This window comes from Salmo salar, chromosome ssa22 (genome assembly GCF_905237065.1).
Source record: "Salmo salar chromosome ssa22, Ssal_v3.1, whole genome shotgun sequence".
Classification (NCBI taxonomy): domain Eukaryota; kingdom Metazoa; phylum Chordata; class Actinopteri; order Salmoniformes; family Salmonidae; genus Salmo; species Salmo salar.
Genome location: NC_059463.1, coordinates 29,522,392 through 29,542,091, shown reverse-complemented (window position 1 = coordinate 29,542,091; position 19,700 = coordinate 29,522,392). Strand labels below are relative to the sequence as shown.

The 19,700-nt window shown below is 43.8% G+C and overlaps 2 protein-coding genes across 2 annotated transcripts; one reads left to right on the top strand and one right to left on the bottom strand.

Moving 5' to 3' along the window:
* Positions 1-156: 156 nt before the first annotated feature.
* Positions 157-13,262, top strand: ruvbl1 (RuvB-like AAA ATPase 1). Its single transcript, XM_014167120.2, has 11 exons — positions 157-492; positions 633-719; positions 877-1,009; positions 3,851-4,002; positions 4,086-4,175; positions 7,284-7,433; positions 7,586-7,649; positions 7,862-8,060; positions 8,257-8,359; positions 8,491-8,582; positions 12,788-13,262. Exons 1-11 carry the CDS (start codon positions 352-354, stop codon positions 12,945-12,947), a joined length of 1,371 nt encoding a protein of 456 aa, XP_014022595.1. The 5' UTR covers positions 157-351; the 3' UTR covers positions 12,948-13,262.
* Positions 13,263-13,836: 574 nt separating this feature from the next.
* mustn1a (musculoskeletal, embryonic nuclear protein 1a) lies at positions 13,837-15,728 on the bottom strand. Its single transcript, XM_014167009.2, has 3 exons — positions 15,404-15,728; positions 15,109-15,238; positions 13,837-14,055 (listed from the first exon to the last, which is right to left on the bottom strand). Exons 1-3 carry the CDS (start codon positions 15,410-15,412, stop codon positions 13,958-13,960), a joined length of 237 nt encoding a protein of 78 aa, XP_014022484.1. The 5' UTR covers positions 15,413-15,728; the 3' UTR covers positions 13,837-13,957.
* Positions 15,729-19,700: the final 3,972 nt, after the last annotated feature.

Sequence of the window (19,700 nt, the reverse complement as noted above, 5' to 3'; positions counted from 1 at the left end):
AGTCAAAGTGACGTGAACACAAGCGGAAATAAAAGCCCAAAAGAGGCGTGGTAGTTTTTGTATGAGTGAGATTGACAGTGCTTCTATCCAGTCGCTTTATAACAGAAGAGCATAATTGTCCAATAGTGTATCTCTTAGAGCTAAAAAAAAAGAACTTTCGGGTGGTATTTCCTTCAACTTCCTTGGTAACCCACATGGAAACAGTTCTTATCATACCTCACTGAAAAAGATCGCATCTGTTTGTTTTGTTTTACCGCGCCAATTCTAAAGGTGAATAAATAACTATCACGAAGGGAGCATTTTTGTTTGGGTTTGTTGCTTTCTTATACGACGTTCATAAAATACACAGACATGAAGATCGAGGAAGTCAAAAGCACCACGAAAACCCAGCGCATCGCGTCTCACAGCCATGTAAAAGGACTCGGGCTAGACGATGCCGGGAACGCAAAGCAAAATGCGTCAGGTCTTGTTGGACAGGAGACCGCAAGAGAGGTAGGTAAATTTGTATTGCATTTTTCTTAATGTATTACTTATTATTCTATTCCTCATTTTTAATTAAACTACCAACTGGGCTTGGCAAAGCCAAGTGTATTTTTTTATGGATGTTCTTTACCGTTGTTTTCTGTCAACAGGCTTGTGGTATCATTGTGGAACTGATCCGCTCAAAGAAGATGTCGGGAAGGGCTGTTTTACTTGCTGGACCTCCCGGTACAGGAAAGGTAGACAAGATGTTACTGCATTACTTCAATGATACCCCAAAGTCGTAATTGTGAAATGTCTGATATGCTTACTGTGTCTCCTGGCCTCCACAGTAATAGAAAGAATACAACTTTAGAGACTTTGACCAACCCTACTTTGCGCCATCTCATTCCGCAGACCGCCCTGGCGTTGGCAATGGCACAGGAGCTCGGCAACAAAGTGCCCTTCTGCCCCATGGTGGGCAGTGAGGTCTACTCTTCTGAGATCAAGAAAACAGAGGTGCTGATGGAGAACTTCAGGAGGGCCATAGGTGAGGGGCCACACACAAACACAGGGCCACTGGGAATGGATCACACATGCTAGTGCTGAGCGAGTTGTGCTTTTTGAGGTAGTTTCAGTTCGATTACGTAAAAAAAATTGTCAGTGAAGAGCACTTTTTGCCAGTCCTGTCTGGTTCAGCGACGGTGGGTTTGTGCCCATAGGTGATGTTGTTGCCGGTGATGTCTGGTGAGGACCTGCCTTACAACAGGCCCACAAGCCCTCAGTCCAGCCTCTCTCAGCCTATTGCGGACAGTCTGAACACTGATGGAGGGATTGTGCTTTCCTGGTGTAACTGGGGCAGTTGTTGTTGTCATCCTGTACCTGTCCTGCAGGTGTGATGTTCGGATTTACCGGTCCTGTGCAGGTGTTGTTACATGTGGTCTGCCACTGCGAGGATGATGAGATGTCCGTTCTGTCTCCCTGTAGCGCTGTCTTAGGCGTCTCACAGTACGGACATTGCAATTCATTGCCCTGGCCACATCTGCAGTCCTCATGCCTCCTTGCAGCATGCCTAATGCACGTTCACGCAGATGAGCAGGGACCCTGGGCATCTTTCTTTTGGTGTTTTTCAGTCAGTAGAAAGGCCTCTTTAGTGTCCTAAGTTTTCATAACTGACCTTAAATGCCTACCGTCTGTAAGCTGTTAGTGTCTTAATGACCTTTCCACAGGTGCATGTTCATTAATTGTTTATGGAACATTGAACACGCATGGGAACAGTGTTTAAACCCTTTACAATGAAGATCTGTGAAGTTAACCCGTAAAAATCCAAATATCTTTGAAAGACAGGGTCCTGAAAAAGGGACGTTTCTTTTTTTGCTGAGTTTATTTCACAGCGGTTTAGATGGTACAATGATTCTGTAAACATTGCTTTTTTTTCACATAAAGGCGGACTATTATAATTTTAGCAACCAGGAAATGGCAGAGCGATTTCTGCATATTGCACCTTTAAATGCATTAAGTGGGTTGAATGCTGTAACAACACAGAATAAAACAATCAATACAAGTACCATGATGGTAGTGACTGTCCATTACTGCTCATCACTTATTAACCATCATTTATTCACATTACTTCACTTTAATAAAATATTTCAGTTGTTATTACATTTGTTTTATTTGACTTTATTATTTAATTCCAAGTAATCTTATCTCTATAGAACTGCTGTCTGACAAAATCACTATTTTAGTAGTTCTTCAAAGTAAATAAGGCATACTTTTGATTGCTGAATACCAACTAACAATGACTTTGATAATGTATTTTGAGGCAGAGATACCTTGAAGCAACTGCTCTCTATCCCTCTCCATTATGCATTCTTCTCTCTTTTACATAGCAGGCGTAAAAGAAACACAGACCGGAGAAGTAGACGCGCAATGGATTATGGTGATTGTAGTTAATTACCACGTTTTAATGTGTGAAACTATACTGAACAAAATATAAACTCAACATACAACAATTTCAAGATTTTAGTTACAGTTCATATAAGGAAATCAGTGAATTGGAATAAATTAATTAGGCCCAAATCTATGGATTTCACATGACTGGGCAGGGGCGCAGCAGTGGGTGGGCCTGGGCAGGCATAGGCCCACCCACTTGTGTGCCAGGCCCACCCACTGGGGAACCAGGCCCAGCCCATCAGAATGAGTGAGTGTTTCCCGACAAAGGGCTTCATTACAGACAGAAATGCTCTTCAGTTTCGTCAGTTGTCCGGATGAAATCTCGCAGGTGAAGAAGCCGGATGTGGAGGTCCTGGCTGGCGTGGTTACACGTAGTCTGGTTGGACGTACTGCCAAATTCTCTAAAATGACGTTGGAGGTGGATTATGATAGAGAAATGAACATTCAATTCTCTGGCAACAGCTCTGGTGGACATTTCTGCAGAGAGTGTGTCAATTGCACTCTCCCTCAACGTGAGACGTCTGTGGCGTTGTGTGACAAAACTGCACATTTTAGTGTGGCTTTTTATTGTCCCGAGCACAACGTGCACCTGTGTAATGACCAGGCTGTTTAATCAGCTTCTTGATATGCCACACCTGTCAGGTGGATGGATTATTTTGGCAAAGGAGAAATGCTCACTAACAGGGATGTAAACAAATTTGTGCACAAAATTTGAGAAAAAATAAGCTTTCTGTGCATATGGAACATTTCTGGGATCTTTAATTTCAGCTCATGACACATGGGACCAACACTTTACATGTTGCTTATATTTTTGTTCGGTATATGTAGAATATTGGCCTGTTGGAAATTACAACTGCCTACTAAATTGCACAGTTTGGATAAAGCTGCACCCTTCATTCACCTGCTGCACCACCATCAGAATAGACTCCAGAGCCAGGCGTTCTCCTGCTGGACAGAAGCAGGACTAGGGGAGGGTATCAGTGTGGCTGACACTGGGGAGGATGGCCTTGGAGAGGGACTGTTGGAGTGTTGACATTACCTGTCACAGAGAAGGAAATGGAGCGTGGGTTGAGAGCGGAGTGGTGGTCAGCACCCTCACCCCACAGAACACACAAGTTTTACGATGGAGGAAAATGGCGGGGTACATTCTGAGCCTGTCGACACCCCCCTGATAAGAGCCCTCTGACAGATGGTCTCTCCCTCAGAAGTGTCTCCCCTCCTGCCACTCACACCGGGAGGCTGTATGCAGGAGGAACAAGGGCTACAGTGTGATCACATTACGAAGAGAGAGGACCATGCACTGTGCACACACTGTCTCACATTCTCCAATAAATGATCCACCAGGTAGACCAAAGGATGTGGCGTTTTTATTGATTCAGAGAGAGTAGGGCTTTACAGAGTCTTCATTCACTGTGTGACCCTGTCCTCCCTCCTCCAGGTCTGCGTATTAAGGAGACCAAGGAGGTGTATGAGGGGGAGGTTACAGAGCTGACCCCCTGTGAGACGGAGAACCCCATGGGTGGTTACGGGAAGACCATCAGCCACGTCATCATCGGACTGAAGACCGGCAAGGGCACCAAGCAGCTCAAGGTCAGGCACGAGTCCGAGTCTAGACCAGTCCGTATAGAAGTTGCCCATGTGTCTCACTGTCTGTGTCTCTGTTGTTTTTGTAGCTGGACCCCAGTATTTATGAGAGCCTGCAGAAGGAGCGTGTGGAAGCAGGAGACGTCATCTACATTGAAGCAAACAGTGGCGCCGTCAAGGTATCAGTACACTTCCACTTATTACAGTACACTTCTATACAAACACTCGCTTTGGAAAGGCTCCCATACACAAATTACACATTTGCAATGGCTCAAACATTTAAGTCCAGAGTAATTGTAAACGGAGTAAGTAGATAAACTAACAAACAAGTACACAAACTAAGAATACCCCCCCCAAAATAAAACAACACTAAAAGAACAGTGCGCAATCCTCCTGGGCCGCTCTGTTTCATCTCTGTTTCATCTCTCTACTGTAGGCATTCCTCCAGCTCTGTTTCATCTCTGTTTCATCTCTCTACTGGAGGCATTCCTCCAGCTCTGTTTCATCTCTGTTTCATCTCTCTACTGTAGGCATTCCTCCAGCTCTGTTTCATCTCTGTTTCATCTCTCTACTGTAGGCATTCCTCCAGCTCTGTTTCATCTCTGTTTCATCTCTCTACTGTAGGCATTCCTCCAGCTCTGTTTCATCTCTGTTTCATCTCCCTACTGTAGGCATTCCTCCAGCTCTGTTTCATCTCTGTTTCATCTCTCTACTGTAGGCATTCCTCCAGCTCTGTTTCATCTCTGTTTCATCTCCCTACTGTAGGCATTCCTCCAGCTCTGTTTCATCTCTGTTTCATCTCTCTACTGTAGGCATTCCTCCAGCTCTGTTTCATCTCTCTACTGGAGGCATTCCTCCAGCTCTGTTTCATCTCTGTTTCATCTCTCTACTGTAGGCATTCCTCCAGCTCTGTTTCATCTCTCTACTGTAGGCATTCCTCCAGCTCTGTTTCATCTCTCTACTGTAGGCATTCCTCCAGCTCTGTTTCATCTCTCTACTGTAGGCATTCCTCCAGCTCTGTTTCATCTCTCTACTGGAGGCATTCCTCCAGCTCTGTTTCATCTCTCTACTGTAGGCATTCCTCCAGCTCTGTTTCATCTCTCTACTGGAGGCATTCCTCCAGCTCTGTTTCATCTCTCTAGTGGTAGCATTCCGCGCTCTGTTTCATCTCTCTACTGGAGGCATTCCTCCAGCTCTGTTTCATCTCTGTTTCATCTCTCTACTGTAGGCATTCCTCCAGCTCTGTTTCATCTCTCTACTGGAGGCATTCCTCCAGCTCTGTTTCATCTTTCTCCTGGAGGCATTCCTCCAGCTCTGTTTCATCTCTGTTTCATCTCTCTACTGTAGGCATTCCTCCAGCTCTGTTTCATCTCTGTTTCATCTCTCTACTGTAGGCATTCCTCCAGCTCTGTTTCATCTCTCTACTGTAGGCATTCCTCCAGCTCTGTTTCATCTCTCTACTGTAGGCATTCCTCCAGCTCTGTTTCATCTCTGTTTCATCTCTCTACTGTAGGCATTCCTCCAGCTCTGTTTCATCTCTGTTTCATCTCTCTACTGTAGGCATTCCTCCAGCTCTGTTTCATCTCTCTACTGTAGGCATTCCTCCAGCTCTGTTTCATCTCTGTTTCATCTCTCTACTGTAGGCATTCCTCCAGCTCTGTTTCATCTCTGTTTCATCTCTCTACTGTAGGCATTCCTCCAGCTCTGTTTCATCTCTGTTTCATCTCTCTACTGTAGGCATTCCTCCAGCTCTGTTTCATCTCTCTACTGTAGGCATTCCTCCAGCTCTGTTTCATCTCTCTACTGTAGGCATTCCTCCAGCCTTCTCTCTGTTTCATCTCTCTACTGGAGGCATTCCTCCAGCTCTGTTTCATCTCTCTACTGTAGGCATTCCTCCAGCTCTGTTTCATCTCTCTACTGTAGGCATTCCTCCAGCTCTGTTTCATCTCTCTACTGTAGGCATTCCTCCAGCTCTGTTTCATCTCTCTACTGTAGGCATTCCTCCAGCTCTGTTTCATCTCTCTACTGTAGGCATTCCTCCAGCTCTGTTTCATCTCTCTACTGTAGGCATTCCTCCAGCTCTGTTTCATCTCTGTTTCATCTCTCTACTGGAGGCATTCCTCCAGCTCTGTTTCATCTCTCTACTGGAGGCATTCCTCCAGCTCTGTTTCATCTTTCTACTGGAGGCATTCCTCCAGCTCTGTTTCATCTCTCTACTGTAGGCATTCCTCCAGCTTTGTTTCATCTCTCTACTGTAGGCATTCCTCCAGCTTTGTTTCATCTCTCTACTGGAGGCATTCCTCCAGCTCTGTTTCATCTCTCTACTGGAGGCATTCCTCCAGCTCTGTTTCATCTCTCTACTGGAGGCATTCCTCCAGCTCTGTTTCATCTCTCTACTGGAGGCATTCCTCCAGCTCTGTTTCATCTCTCTACTGTAGGCATTCCTCCAGCTCTGTTTCATCTCTCTACTGGAGGCATTCCTCCAGCTCTGTTTCATCTCTCTACTGGAGGCATTCCTCCAGCTCTGTTTCATCTCTCTACTGTAGGCATTCCTCCAGCTCTTCATCGCTCCTGGGTTTTATTCTCCCTATCTCTCCATCTCTCCTCCGCTTCCTCTGTTCTGGTGGACAGCCTCATGGCATAGTTTGACGCTTGTGTTGACGGCTTCTTTAATCGGTGCAGGTGGGCCGAGGGTGTAGGTGGGACGGGGGGACAGGTGGGCTGGGGGCCTTACATTTGTTGCTGTTGACAGCACCCAGAGGACCCTCCCTGACTCTCTTTCATCCACCTGCCTTCCTTGAGATGGCATGGAGTCCAATCATATACCTGCTCTCACTCCTCCCATCCCTTCTTTTTGTTCCCCTATGAAGTGATTGGTCTAGTTTCAGCCACCTGACCACCTCTGATGGGATTGGCCTAGTTTCAGCCACCTGACCACCTCTGAATGGGATTGGCCTAGTTTCAGCCACCTGACCACCTCTGAATGGGATTGGCCTAGTTTCAGCCACCTGACCACCTCTGAATGGGATTGGCCTAGTTTCAGCCACCTGACCACCTCTGAATGGGATTGGCCTAGTTTCAGCCACCTGACCACCTCTGATGGGATTGGCCTAGTTTCAGCCACCTGACCACCTCTGATGGGATTGGTCTAGTTTCAGCCACCTGACCACCTCTGATGGGATTGGTCTAGTTTCAGCCACCTGACCACCTCTGATGGGATTGGGTTAATATTTGATGCCTGTGTTCTGTGTTGAACCATTTCTTCCATGTGTGTGGGGTGTGCGCAGAGACAAGGTCGGTGTGACACATTTGCCACAGAGTTTGACCTGGAGGCTGAGGAGTACGTGCCGCTGCCTAAGGGGGACGTCCACAAGAAGAAAGAGATTATCCAAGACGTCACGCTACACGACCTGGATATTGCCAACGCTAGACCACAGGTACACACAGTCTCTCCGAGACCCTGATTCAAGTCAATATGAGACTGCACTGCAGATATACATTTAGAAAATAACTATTGAATGAAAAAGAATTATGCACAAACAGACACACTTGATCTTTGGTTGTTAAAGTGAGGTTCCTGTCCTCTCAGGGAGGTCAAGATATCCTGTCTATGATGGGACAACTGATGAAGCCCAAGAAGACAGAGATCACAGGTAAGACCTGAAGCACGTAAACTAACTTTTTAAAACCCACAACCTTAGTTCTATCCTTGTAGTAATAGCAGCTTGTACTTTCAAAACACCAACCCCTCCCCCCAATAAGCATCATTCAAAAGAACCCCACCCTTTCTGCTCTGTCCTTGCCTTTTGATTGTCTCCCTTGCTTGATCCCTGGCTCTTCATTGGCTCTTCATGCTGTCCATTAGACAAGCTGCGAGCTGAGATCAACAAGGTGGTAAACCGCTACATTGACCAGGGTGTGGCTGAGCTGGTCCCTGGGGTGCTGTTTGTGGACGAGGTGCACATGCTGGACATCGAGTGTTTCACCTACCTGCACCGAGCTCTGGAGAGCACCATCGCACCCATCGTAGTGTTCGCCTCCAACAGGGGCAACTGTCTCATCAGGTGGGTGTGTGTGTGCTAATGTGCATGCATGTCATTTCCTCTCCCAGTCAGTTTGAATGTAAGTTACTGTGACAGTTTGTTTTGGAAGTTATAAAAATAAATAAAGTTGCACACTAATTATGCTCCCAAACATGTAAGGGTTATAGCAACCTATTACCCTGTTTCCTAACCTTTCTGTTGTGTGGTTGGTTATCAGGGGGACAGAGGACATCAGCTCTCCCCATGGCATTCCCCTGGACCTGCTGGACAGAGTCATGATCATCCGCACCATGCTCTACACACCGCAGGAGATGAAGCAGGTGTGTGTGTGTGTTATCATGTCTGAGATGGCATTCCTACATATGAAGTGTGTGTGAGTGATGGTATGTTAATATATGAAGTATGTGGTCACTGTGGCGTGATGCTGACAGCGTGTGTGTGTTCTCTGTAGATCATTAAGATTCGTGCTCAGACTGAGGGGATCAACATCAGTGAGGAGGCCCTCAGTCACCTAGGAGAGATCGGAACCAAGACCACACTCCGGTAACACTCACCATTCAGTTACTCTGTGCATGAGTGTTCATTCCACTGTCTCTAGTGCAGGGGTCTCCAACAGGTCGATCACAAGGTATGAGGAGCTCGCAGCCCAGCTATGAGGAGCTCGCAGCCCAGCTATGAGGAGCTCGCAGCCCAGCTCTGAGGAGCTCGCAGCCCAGCTCTGAGGAGCTCGCAGCCCAGCTCTGAGGAGCTCGCAGCCCAGCTCTGAGGAGCTCGCAGCCCAGCTCTGAGGAGCTCGCAGCCCAGCTCTGAGGAGCTCGCAGCCCAGCTATGAGGAGCTCGCAGCCCAGCTCTGAGGAGCTCGCAGCCCAGCTATGAGGAGCTCGCAGCCCAGCTATGAGGAGCTCGCAGCCCAGCTATGTGGAGCTCGCAGCCCAGCTATGAGGAGCTCGCAGCCCAGCTATGAGGAGCTCGCAGCCCAGCTATGAGGAGCTCGCCTAATAATTCACTTTCAGAATTGTTTAAAGAAATAGTCGTGTGTGATAATTTCAGCACCGTTTTGATTGGGACAGCGCCATCGCGTGGATTTGTGACTAGCGTGGTGTACTCTTGATAAATCACTCAATGTCAGATTTTTGTTTTCATTGAATCTCAGTTTGGATATTTGGTAACAATTAGGCTGGAAAAATGTTAGCTATGTTGAGATGAGTCCTAATGATTATCTTTATTATATATAGTTTGCTCACATTTTAGCTGATCAAAACATTTTGCTAGCATGTTATGTAGCTTAAAATAAAATTCCATCCCAAAACTTGCCCAGGCAGAGATCAATTAACCAAATGTACAGATGGAGATGAATTGAAACAAAATCATATTGATTGATAATCAGACATGTCACAGGCAGTTGGTCGGGAGAAGGACGGGCTACTACATGAGTGAAGAGCAAAATCCACTTGTTAAAGGAAAACTCCACCCAAAAACCATCTTTTGGTGTTTGTTTCATTAGTCTATTTTGGCATAGTCACAAACTGTTTTGCTTGTCAGCAATCAAGTTTTCAAGATGGGTAACTCAAAATACAGAAAGCATCCCCGTATGGAGATGATTCTTTTTAAAGTTACATACAGTATCTTGAAAACGAATCTAAAAAGTAAAAGAATGGAATTAAGAAATATAGAAATGTTACAACGAGCAATGTCAGAGTCCGGTGTATAAATATATGTGATGGAATGTGTACTATATATTCTATCCAGCCTGTCTATATCTGAAGAATACATAGAATAGTATATGTACAGCAATAGTTGAATAGGATGGACTTGACTAGAATACATTATATACAGTGCATTCGGAAAGTATTCAGACCCCTTGACTTTTTCCATATTTTGTTACGTTATAGCCTTATTCTAAAATGTATTAAATTATTTTTTCCTGCATCAGTTTCCACACAATACCCCATAATGACAAAGCAAAAACAGATTTCTAGACATGTTTGCAAATATATATATATATATATACATACATACATACATAAGTTTTCAGACCATTTGCTATGAAACTCGAAATTGATCTCGGGTGCATCCTGTTTCCATTGATGATCCTTGATGTTTTTACAACTTGATTGGAGTCCACCTGTGGTAAATTCAGTTTATTGGACATGATTTGGAAAGAAACACACCTGTCTATATAAGGTCCCACAGTTGACGGTGCATGTCACAGCAAAAACCAAGCCATGAGGTTGAAGGAATTGTCCCTAGAGCTCCGAGACAGGCTTGTGTACCAAAACATTTCTGCAGCATTGAAGGTCCCCAAGAACACAGTGGCCTCAATCATTCTTAAATGGAAGGTGTTTGGAACCACCAATACTCTTTCTAGAGCTGGCTGCCCGGACAAACTGAGCAATCGGGGGAGAAGAGTCTTAGTCAGGGAGGTGACCAAGAATCCGGTGGTCGCTCTTACAGAGCTCCAGAGTTCCTCTGTGGAGATGGGAGAACCTTCCAAAAGGACAACGATCTCTGCAGCACTCCACCAATCAGGCCTTTATGGTAGAGTGGCCAGACAGAAGCCACTTCTCAGTAAAAGGCACATGACCGCCCGCTTGGAGTTTGCCAAAAGGCACCTAAAGACTCTGACCATGAGAAACCAGATTCTCTGGTCTGATGAAACTAAGGCTGAACTCTTTGGCCGGAATACCAATGGTCACATCTGGAGGAAACCTGGCACCATCCCTACGGTGAAGCATGGTGGTGGCAGCATCATGCTGTGGGGATGTTTTTCAGCGGCAGGGACTGGGAGACTAGTCAGGATCGATGGAAAGATGAATGGAGCAAAGTACAGAGAGATCCTTGCGCGCTCAGGACCTCAGACTGGGGCGAAGGTTCGCCTTCCAACAGGACACCGACCCTAAACACACAGCCAAGACAATGCATGAGTGGCTTCGGGACAAGTCTCTGAATGTCTTTGAGTGGCCCAGCCAGAGCCCGGACTTGAACCCGATCGAACAGCTCTAGAGAGACCTGAAAATAGCTGTGCAGCGACGCTCCCATCCAACCTGACAGAGCTTGAGAGGATCTGCAGAGAAGAATGGGAGAAACTCCCCAACTACAGGTGTGCCAAGCTTGTAGCGTCATACTCAAGGCTGTAAACACTGCCAAAGGTGCTTCAACAAAGTACTGAGTAAAAGGTTTGAATACTTATGTAAATATGATATCTGTTTATTTATTTTTTATACATTTGCAAAAATTACTACAAACCTGTTTTTGCTTAGTCATTGTGGGGTATTGTGTGTAGATTGGGGGGGGTTAATACATTTTAGGATAAGGTTGTAACAAAAATACATTTGGAATAAGTCAAGGGGTCTGAATACTTTCCGAATTCACTGTACATATGAAATGGCTAAAACAGTATGTAAACATTAGACATGGAACACTGGTCACTTTAATATGTACATAGTACAGCAGCCTCTAAAGTGCAGGGTTGAGTAACCGGGTGGTAGCCGGCGAGTGACTGAAGTTCAGGACGGTACTGGGCGGAGGCCGGCTAGTGGTGACTATTTAACAGTCTGACGGCCTTGAGATGGAAGCTGTTTTCCAGTCTTTCTGTGTCAGTTTTGATGCACCTGTACTGACCACACCTTCTGGATGATAGCGGGGTGAACAGGCTGTGGCTCGGGTGGTTGATGTCCTAGATGATATTTTTGGCCTTCCTGTGAGAGCGCGTCCTGTTTTCTGTCTAAACGTAACTTCAATATAATCATTCATTCATTCATGCCATTACACAGCATCCAAGTCATTCATGCTGTTAAATGCAATCAAGCATGTTACTATTATGTATAAGACCAGCATGGGTGGTCAGCCTCTACCGCAAACTGTCCAGTATCAGACACCTCAAGCTCCTGGCTTCTATCAAATCCACATTGACATTATCCCTAGTTATCACAATTGGCTTTAAAAAAACAAACGTAACACTCTCTGTCGATTAATTTCCAGCCATATTGCCCCTGTATGTGTGTCACAGGAGGTTGGTGCACCTTCATTTGGGAGGACGGGCTCATGGTAATGGCTGGAGTGGAATAGTTGGAATGGTATCAAATACATGGTTTCTATGTTTTTGATGCCATTCCATTTGCTCTGTTCCAGACATTATGAGACGCCCTCCCCTCCACAGCTTCCACTGATGTGTAGCCAGTTAGCTACTTCTTTAACCTTTCTCCTCCCCTTCATCTACACTGATTGAAGTGGATTTAACAAGTGACATCAATAAGGGATCATAGCTTTCACCTGGATTCCCCTGGTAGTCTGTCATGTTTTGTATAGTCAGTGTATATCATGATTATTTGTATAAATCGGGTAGGCTTTTGTTTTGCAAGCTGTATCATGGCATATGCAGCAGCAAAAACATCACTAGACCAGCAAATTCCTCTCTTGCAAAATGCACAATTAAAGGGGTATTAATACACAAATCTGAATTATTATTTTTTTTCAGCACGCAAAAATTGTATTCTCATGTGATTTAAGCATTGATATGGACTCCAAACATCCAATTTCATTGTTTCTCTATGAATAGTTGTGATTTTGAGTGAAAATCCCCCCCCAAAATACCCATACCAGGAAAAATGAATGAATGCTAGGGGGGAAATTGAGTAGCTCTTGACATATTTCACAATTCTAAAGTAGCTCTCATGCTAGAAAAGGTTGGAGAGACCCGTGTGTGTGTGTGTGTGCGTATTGACTCACCCACCCCTCTCCTCTGTCAGGTATGCGGCTCAGCTGCTGACCCCAGCCAGTCTGTTAGGCAGAGTCCAGGGGAAGGAGGTAGTAGAGAGGGAGCAGGTGGAGGAGATCAACGAACTCTTCTACGATGCCAAGTCCTCCGCTAAGATCCTCCAGGACCAGCAGCACAAGTTCATGAAATAAAGAACTACCCTTCTCTACCTCCCTCCATCCTCACTTTCTACCACAAGGCTAGCATCAAATGTTTGTAAACCCTGACAGTCTCTTTTTCTCTCCTCATTCTCCTTCATGTAAAGTTCATCCTGCTCTTTCTTGTTTCTCTCTTTCCAGCCTTCCTCTCATCCTTTTGTTCAGAACCTCAAGCTGTTCAGAACCTCAAGCTGCCCCATCTGTGCCTCATCCACTGTAGTAGTTTGTTACGTTCAGATAAATACATTGTTTTAAAGGATCTTTGCTTGTTAATAAAATTAGATTTTTTCAATAAAAAGGAAAACTTGATGTTTGTCATTGTTGCTTTCAGACTTATCAGATACACTAGCTAGAGTTAACTGATACAGTACAGGACTGGGAATGGCAAAGAGATGCTCCTTAGCATAATGATGAGAACATCCACTTCTAAATGAGCACAGCTGAACAGCTCAAATATATATTTTGGGTATTTTTTTAATTTTATTTTTACCCCTTTTTGGTGATATCCAACTGGTAGTTAGTCTTGTCCCATCGCTGCAACTCCCATACGGACTCTGGAGAGGCGAAGGTCGAGCGCCATGCGTCCTCTGAAACCGAAGTCAGCGTGTGTCCGCCCGGCCGCCACAAGAGCGTGATGGGACAAGGACATCCTAGCCAGCCAAACCCTCCCCTAACCTGGACTACGCTTGGCCAATTTTGTGTCGCCTCATGGGTCTCCCGGGATCGAACCCGGATCTGTAGTGACGCCTCTAGCACTGCGATGCTGCGCCATTCGGGAGGCCCAACTCAAATATATTCACACACAACCAATACAGCCTACTCAACTGACATCCAGTTAATGCCCACTTAAACTCCTTTCTTAACAATCAGACTCCTGACAGAATGAGGGTTCAAGCTTTTTATTAAAAAGTTAAGAAATACTTGACCATAAGGCCCATTCAGTCACAAGTGTGGTTTTAAATATAGGCCAGGCTGGAGTATAAGAAGTGGCTTTGCTGCCTCTGCTACTTCTTGATTTGTCGAGCCTGGGGCTTGTTGAAGGCGGTCTCTCTCCCTGAACGCACTCCACTGAACACAGAAGGGGCGACTTTACCCGCACGCTCTGTGAACACAACACAGATCCATCCATCACTCTGAAGTCAAGTAGCTACAGTCGAAGAGCTATGTAATACAGTAGATATGTATAAACATCCATAGTTCATGCAGCAAGGAGACGGGCAGTGTGTTTGACAGTCTTGACCATCCTCAACTGTGCTGTATATGGAGTGGAAACTTCATCATGGTAAGGAACGCCCCCTCTACACACTAACTCCCTCTCTTGTTCAATAACACTCTGGCTTTGCTTAGAAAGGCAGCCCAATTCTGATATTTTTTCTCTCACTAATTGGTCTTTTGACCGATTAGATCTGATGTGAAAATATCTGATGTGATTGGTTAAAAGAACAGTTAGTGGAAAAAAATGCCTGTCTAAACGCAGCCCAGGTTCTCTACATGTACACTTATTTCCAATCTTAAAGGGGCAATCAGCAGTTGCTACATCCATTCTTGGACTTAATTCATATTTACCCATTGATTCTTGAAGAATATAACTTACAAATGCCTCACAAGCTTAATTCAACTGTCATATCCCATAATAACCCATAATAAGTTTTATTAAAATGTTTGTAAACAAATAAATGCAAACAAACACTATATAGCCTCAACAATATTCAAACTCTAATTTCGATATGTATAGCCAGTCCTTGCATCCATAGCTCTGTATATGAATTGAGATGTTACATTTCTTCAGCCCCATCCCTCAACCTTTTTACGGAAACGGGTGGGGAGTATATTTTGTTATAGTTTCAACTGTTGATTGCCGCTTTAAATCCGCAACAAAAACGACAAACAGATTTCAGAGGTTTTTAAATATATACTCCTACCCCGTAGACTTACCCCTTAACCCAGGGTTTCCCAAACTCCGTCCTCAGGATCCCAAAGGGTGCACATTTTGGTTTTTGCCCTAGCACTACACAACTGATGAAAATAATCAGCAAATATTCATTCTTTGATAATTTTAATCAGTTGTGTTTGGGCAAAAAACAAAATTGCACCAAGTTTGGGAAACGCTGCCCTAACCCCATTGTCATGCCAATAAAAACAGCACTCTGCTCACCACACTCATCCATCACTTCTATGGTCTTGCCCTTCAGCTTTCCTTTGGAGCTCAGGTTATCCTTCGCTCCGATCAGATCCTCCTCGCTCACCTCAGGACGCTTCAGCTGTCCCTCCTCCCCCTCTTCGGGCTGGAGAAGAGGGAAGAAATGGAATGCAGAAGAAAGACAGCTGAAGAAAAGTTCCCATGTAGAGTTCTCCAGTAGGTTTATTAAGCAGGAACTTTCTAGGCAAGTTTCAGTGAGATCATGTCATAACTCTACATGTCCCTCCCTAGTCCAGCACTGTAGTCTTACCTGAGACATGGTGACTGACTGTGAAGTAGTGGATGATTCTCCTGGATAAAGACTGTTGTGGTCAGAATGACTGCTGCGCTCTTTCTCCCTCTCTGCAGTGCAGGCCAACACACACACACTAACTCTCCAGTGAGCTATAAGTCTGTCCGCAGGCCCAGTAGATGACTCAGTGGACTCCTCCCTTCTTTCTTCTCTCTCACGTTCTCTGGGTCTGTTTGTTCTCAGGGTGGTGTATCATTAGGGAGTGAATGACGTGATCTGCTCTACAGTTGGAACGATCTTGCCTTCTTTTAAAGCAACTCCTCAAGGACGAATAAAAGATCCCAAATCAAAGTCTAAAACTCAACTCCTCCTCCACTATGACAACATTCTGTCATGGCCCTCCTCCTTTTCTCCTGTCACTAGGCCAAAGTTGAAATGAGATCAAGACTTCTTTCTGTCCTCAACAATAACAACCTAAGGAACCAATCTAACCCTTACACTCATCAATGGATAGAAGAGACCCTACAGTCAAAGAGCAACACTTTACCATGCATATGTCCATATCTCAATCATTCAATGGACAAACAAATAACATTGGCAGAGAAACAACTTACATGGCAACAGAGGTATGTGTCATTCCCTCCCCTTCCTTCCTCTGTTCTGTAATTAAGTCATTATTCTGTTCCTCTTCAGAAAAAAGGGGGGGCTGACAGAAGTCCCATATAAAACCTAGTAGGATTTTTAATTAACACTGTGAATCATGGAGAGAACAGCTGGAGCTACAGAAGGCTGTTTCCACCTTACATCTCCCTCTAGACATTTGAGAGCCAATACAATATACTCATGTTATCATTCTGTGCTGCTAGGCAATAGTTTTCAAAGGTGGACCCTAGCTTCACTAAATATGAATGAGATCATTCAGTGAAGATAGCTTCCTGGGATTAAACAAATGACACAATACAGGAAATATAAGAAAATCAGTTTATCATTTTGAGTTTCAAAAGCAATAACTTTAATAACGATCATTCTGTAAACATATTCACATTGGAAACATCCACAAACCAATAATAACCATTTACATTTTTGATTGTTTCATGAGAAACCCCTTTAGTTTACATTAACGACCAACACTTATTTCCAATATGAGCAACAGGGATGTAAAATCAAGTGTAATCGATATAGTGAATGAGAATGACAGCCCTGAATGAAACCAAGCTGATGTGGAATGTGAAAACGGATACATAAATAACAGGGAATGTCTCAAACATGGCACAACATTTTGTTTTTCAACAAAACCAACCTGAACCATATACAGAACTAATAAAAATGTAATATTACATTTAACAAAACTTCTTCAGCTTTGCCTTCAGTACCATTCGTTTTTTTAGATATAGCATTAGTGTATCATATTATCCTCAAAACATTACATACAAAAAAACCCAATAAAGACATGTTTTAGCTTACTCAAAGCCATCTGCAGAAAGCTTCCGAGCATAGTTTATATTCAATCTTTAGAAATACTTGTAAAAACATAACTTTATACTTTGATCAAGCTGCAATATACACGAGGTAAAATGAGGACAGACAGGTCCAACAATCTATAAAAAATATTTGTATGAACCGAGATGTCAATAATTGTCAGGACCATCTTATAACGCTGTCGTACACCCCATGGCCACAGAACGAGTGACTTACTATACTACACACAACTAAAGTGACAAAGTCATCATAAAGACAAAAGGTTAAGAACAGCCTAACCCCTTGAGAATCTAATAGGATGCATTTAAAATGCAATTAATCACAATCCAATGGCCGATTTCAGAGATCAAGACTAGTCCTGGACTAAGAACAACTTTCAATGGAGAATCTTCATTGAACTTGCTTTTTAGTCTAGGACTAGGCTTAATCTGTGTGTTGGAAACCGGACCTAAACGTCTGAGCTGCTATTTATATTCAAGAAGAAGTCAGTCAAATTGATAACATACCCCTATAGACCAATGTAAAAACCTAGCTGTGATAGTGCAAATGTGTCTCCCCACATTACGTGCTGTTGGTTATTCACATTATTCCGATTTTTACTGTTTCACAATGAGGGGTGAACTAGTACCTAAAAAGGAATCCAGATGTATTTTGTTGACATACTTTACCTTGGGTGTTCATTATACCCTGAATAGCTCAGTCATGGATGGATGAAAAAGAATTCCATCATGACTCCATACAATTATCTTGTGCTTTTCAATTCCCCTCCACGATGTATCTGATCGTACACAAACAAAATGGTAAACAAACACATACAGTGCCTTCAGAAAGTATTCACACCACCCCTTGACTTTTTCCACATTTTGTGGTCCTGTAAGGCTCAGTTGGTAGAGCATGGTGCTTGCACGGCCAGGGTTGTGGGTTCGTAAAATGTATGCATGACTAAGTCTGCTAAATGTCATATATTATTATGGTTGTGTTACAGCCTAAAATGAAAATGGATTCAATTTAGATGTGTCACTGGCCTACACACAATACCACATAATGTCAGAGTGGAATTATGTTTGAATAATATATATAATAATATATATATATATCAAATTCTAAGCTGAAATGTCTCGAGCCATTAAGTTTTCAACCCCTTTGTTATGGCAAGCCTCAATAAGTTCAGGAGTACACATTTGCTTAACAAGTCACATAATAAGTTGCATTGACTCACACTGTGTGCAATTAAGTGTTTAACATCATATTTGAAAGACTACCTCATCTCTGTACACCACACATACAGATAATTGTAAGGTCCCTCAGTTGAGCAGTGAATTTGAAACATATTCAACCAGGGAGGTTTTCCAATGCCTCACAAAGAAGGACACCTATTGGTAGATGGGTAAAAAAAAGAGCAGACATTGAATATCCCTTTGAGCATAGTGAAGTTATTACACTTTGGATGGTGTATCAATACACCCAGTCACTACAAAGATACAGGTGTGCCTCCTAACTCAATTGCCGGAGAGGAAGGAAACCGTTTAGGGATTTCACCATGGGCCAATGGTGACTTTAAAACAGTTACAGAGTTTAATGGCTGTGATAGGAGAAAACAGAGGCTGGATAAACAACATTGTATTTACTCCACAATACTAACCTAAATGACAGTGTGAAACAAAGAAAGCCTGTACAGAAAAAATAAAATGACTCCAAAACATGCACCCTGTCTGCAGTAAGGCACTAAAGTAAAACTGCAAAAAGAATTGGCAAAGAAATGAACTTTATGTCCTGAATACAAAGCGTTATGCTTGGGTCAAATCCAACACAACACATCACTGAGTACCACTCTTCATATTTTCAAGCATGTTGGTGGCTGCATCATGTTATAGGTATGCTTGTCATCGGCAAGGACTAGGACGTTTTTTTAGGGATACAAATAAATGGAATCGAGCTAAGCACAGGCAAAAACCTAGAGCAAAACCTGGATTAGTCTGCTATCCAACAGACACTGGGAGACAAATTCACCTTTCAGCAGGACAATAACCTAAAACACAACGCCATATACAGTTGAAGTCGGACGTTTACATACACTTAGGTTGGAGTCATTAAAACTTGTTTTTCAACCACTCCACACATTTTTTGTTAACAAACTATAGTTTTGGCAAGTCGGTTAGGACATGTACTTTGTGCATGACACGAGAAATTTCTCCAACAAGACCTCAGAAAAAGAGTTGTAGATCTCAACAAGTCTGGTTCATCCTTGAGAGAAATTCCAAAGCGCCTGAAGGTACCATGTTCATCTGTACAAACAATAGTACACAAGTATAAACATCATGGGACCACGCAGCCACAATACCGCTCAGGAAAGAGACGCGTTCTGTCTCCTAGAGATGAACGCACTTTGGTGCGAAAAGTGCAAATCAATCCCAGAACAACAGCAAAGGACCTTGTGAAGATGCCGGAGGAAACAGGTACAACAGTATTTATATCCACAGTAAAATTAGTCCTATATCGACATAACCTGAAAGGCCGCTCAGCAAGGAAGAAGCCACTGCTCCAAAACTGCCATAAAAAAGCCAGACTACGGTTTGCAACTGCACATGGGGACAAAGATCGTACTTTTTGAAGAAATGCCCTCTGGTCTGATGAAACAAAAATAGAACTGTTTGGCTGTAATGACCATCGTTATGTTTGGAGGAAAAAGGGGGAGGCTTGCAAGCCGAAGAACACCATCCCAACCATGAAGCACAGGGGTGGCAGCATCATGTTGTGGGGGTGCTTTGCTGCAGGAGGGACTGGTGCACTTCACAAAATAGATAGCAAAAAATTGTGTGGATATATTGAAGCAACA

Excerpts from the sequence above, each read along its gene's own strand:
- mustn1a (XM_014167009.2), bottom strand. Across the intron at positions 14,056-15,108 it reads AGAAGTGATGGATGAGTGTG|AGCGTGCGGGTAAAGTCGCC; the intron begins GTGAGCAGAGTG and ends TTGTGTTCACAG.
- ruvbl1 (XM_014167120.2), top strand. The coding sequence starts at position 352 with ATGAAGATCGAGGAAGTCAAAAGCACCACGAAAACCCAGCGCATCGCG. Across the intron at positions 4,176-7,283 it reads CAAACAGTGGCGCCGTCAAG|AGACAAGGTCGGTGTGACAC; the intron begins GTATCAGTACAC and ends GGGTGTGCGCAG. Across the intron at positions 7,434-7,585 it reads TTGCCAACGCTAGACCACAG|GGAGGTCAAGATATCCTGTC; the intron begins GTACACACAGTC and ends CTGTCCTCTCAG.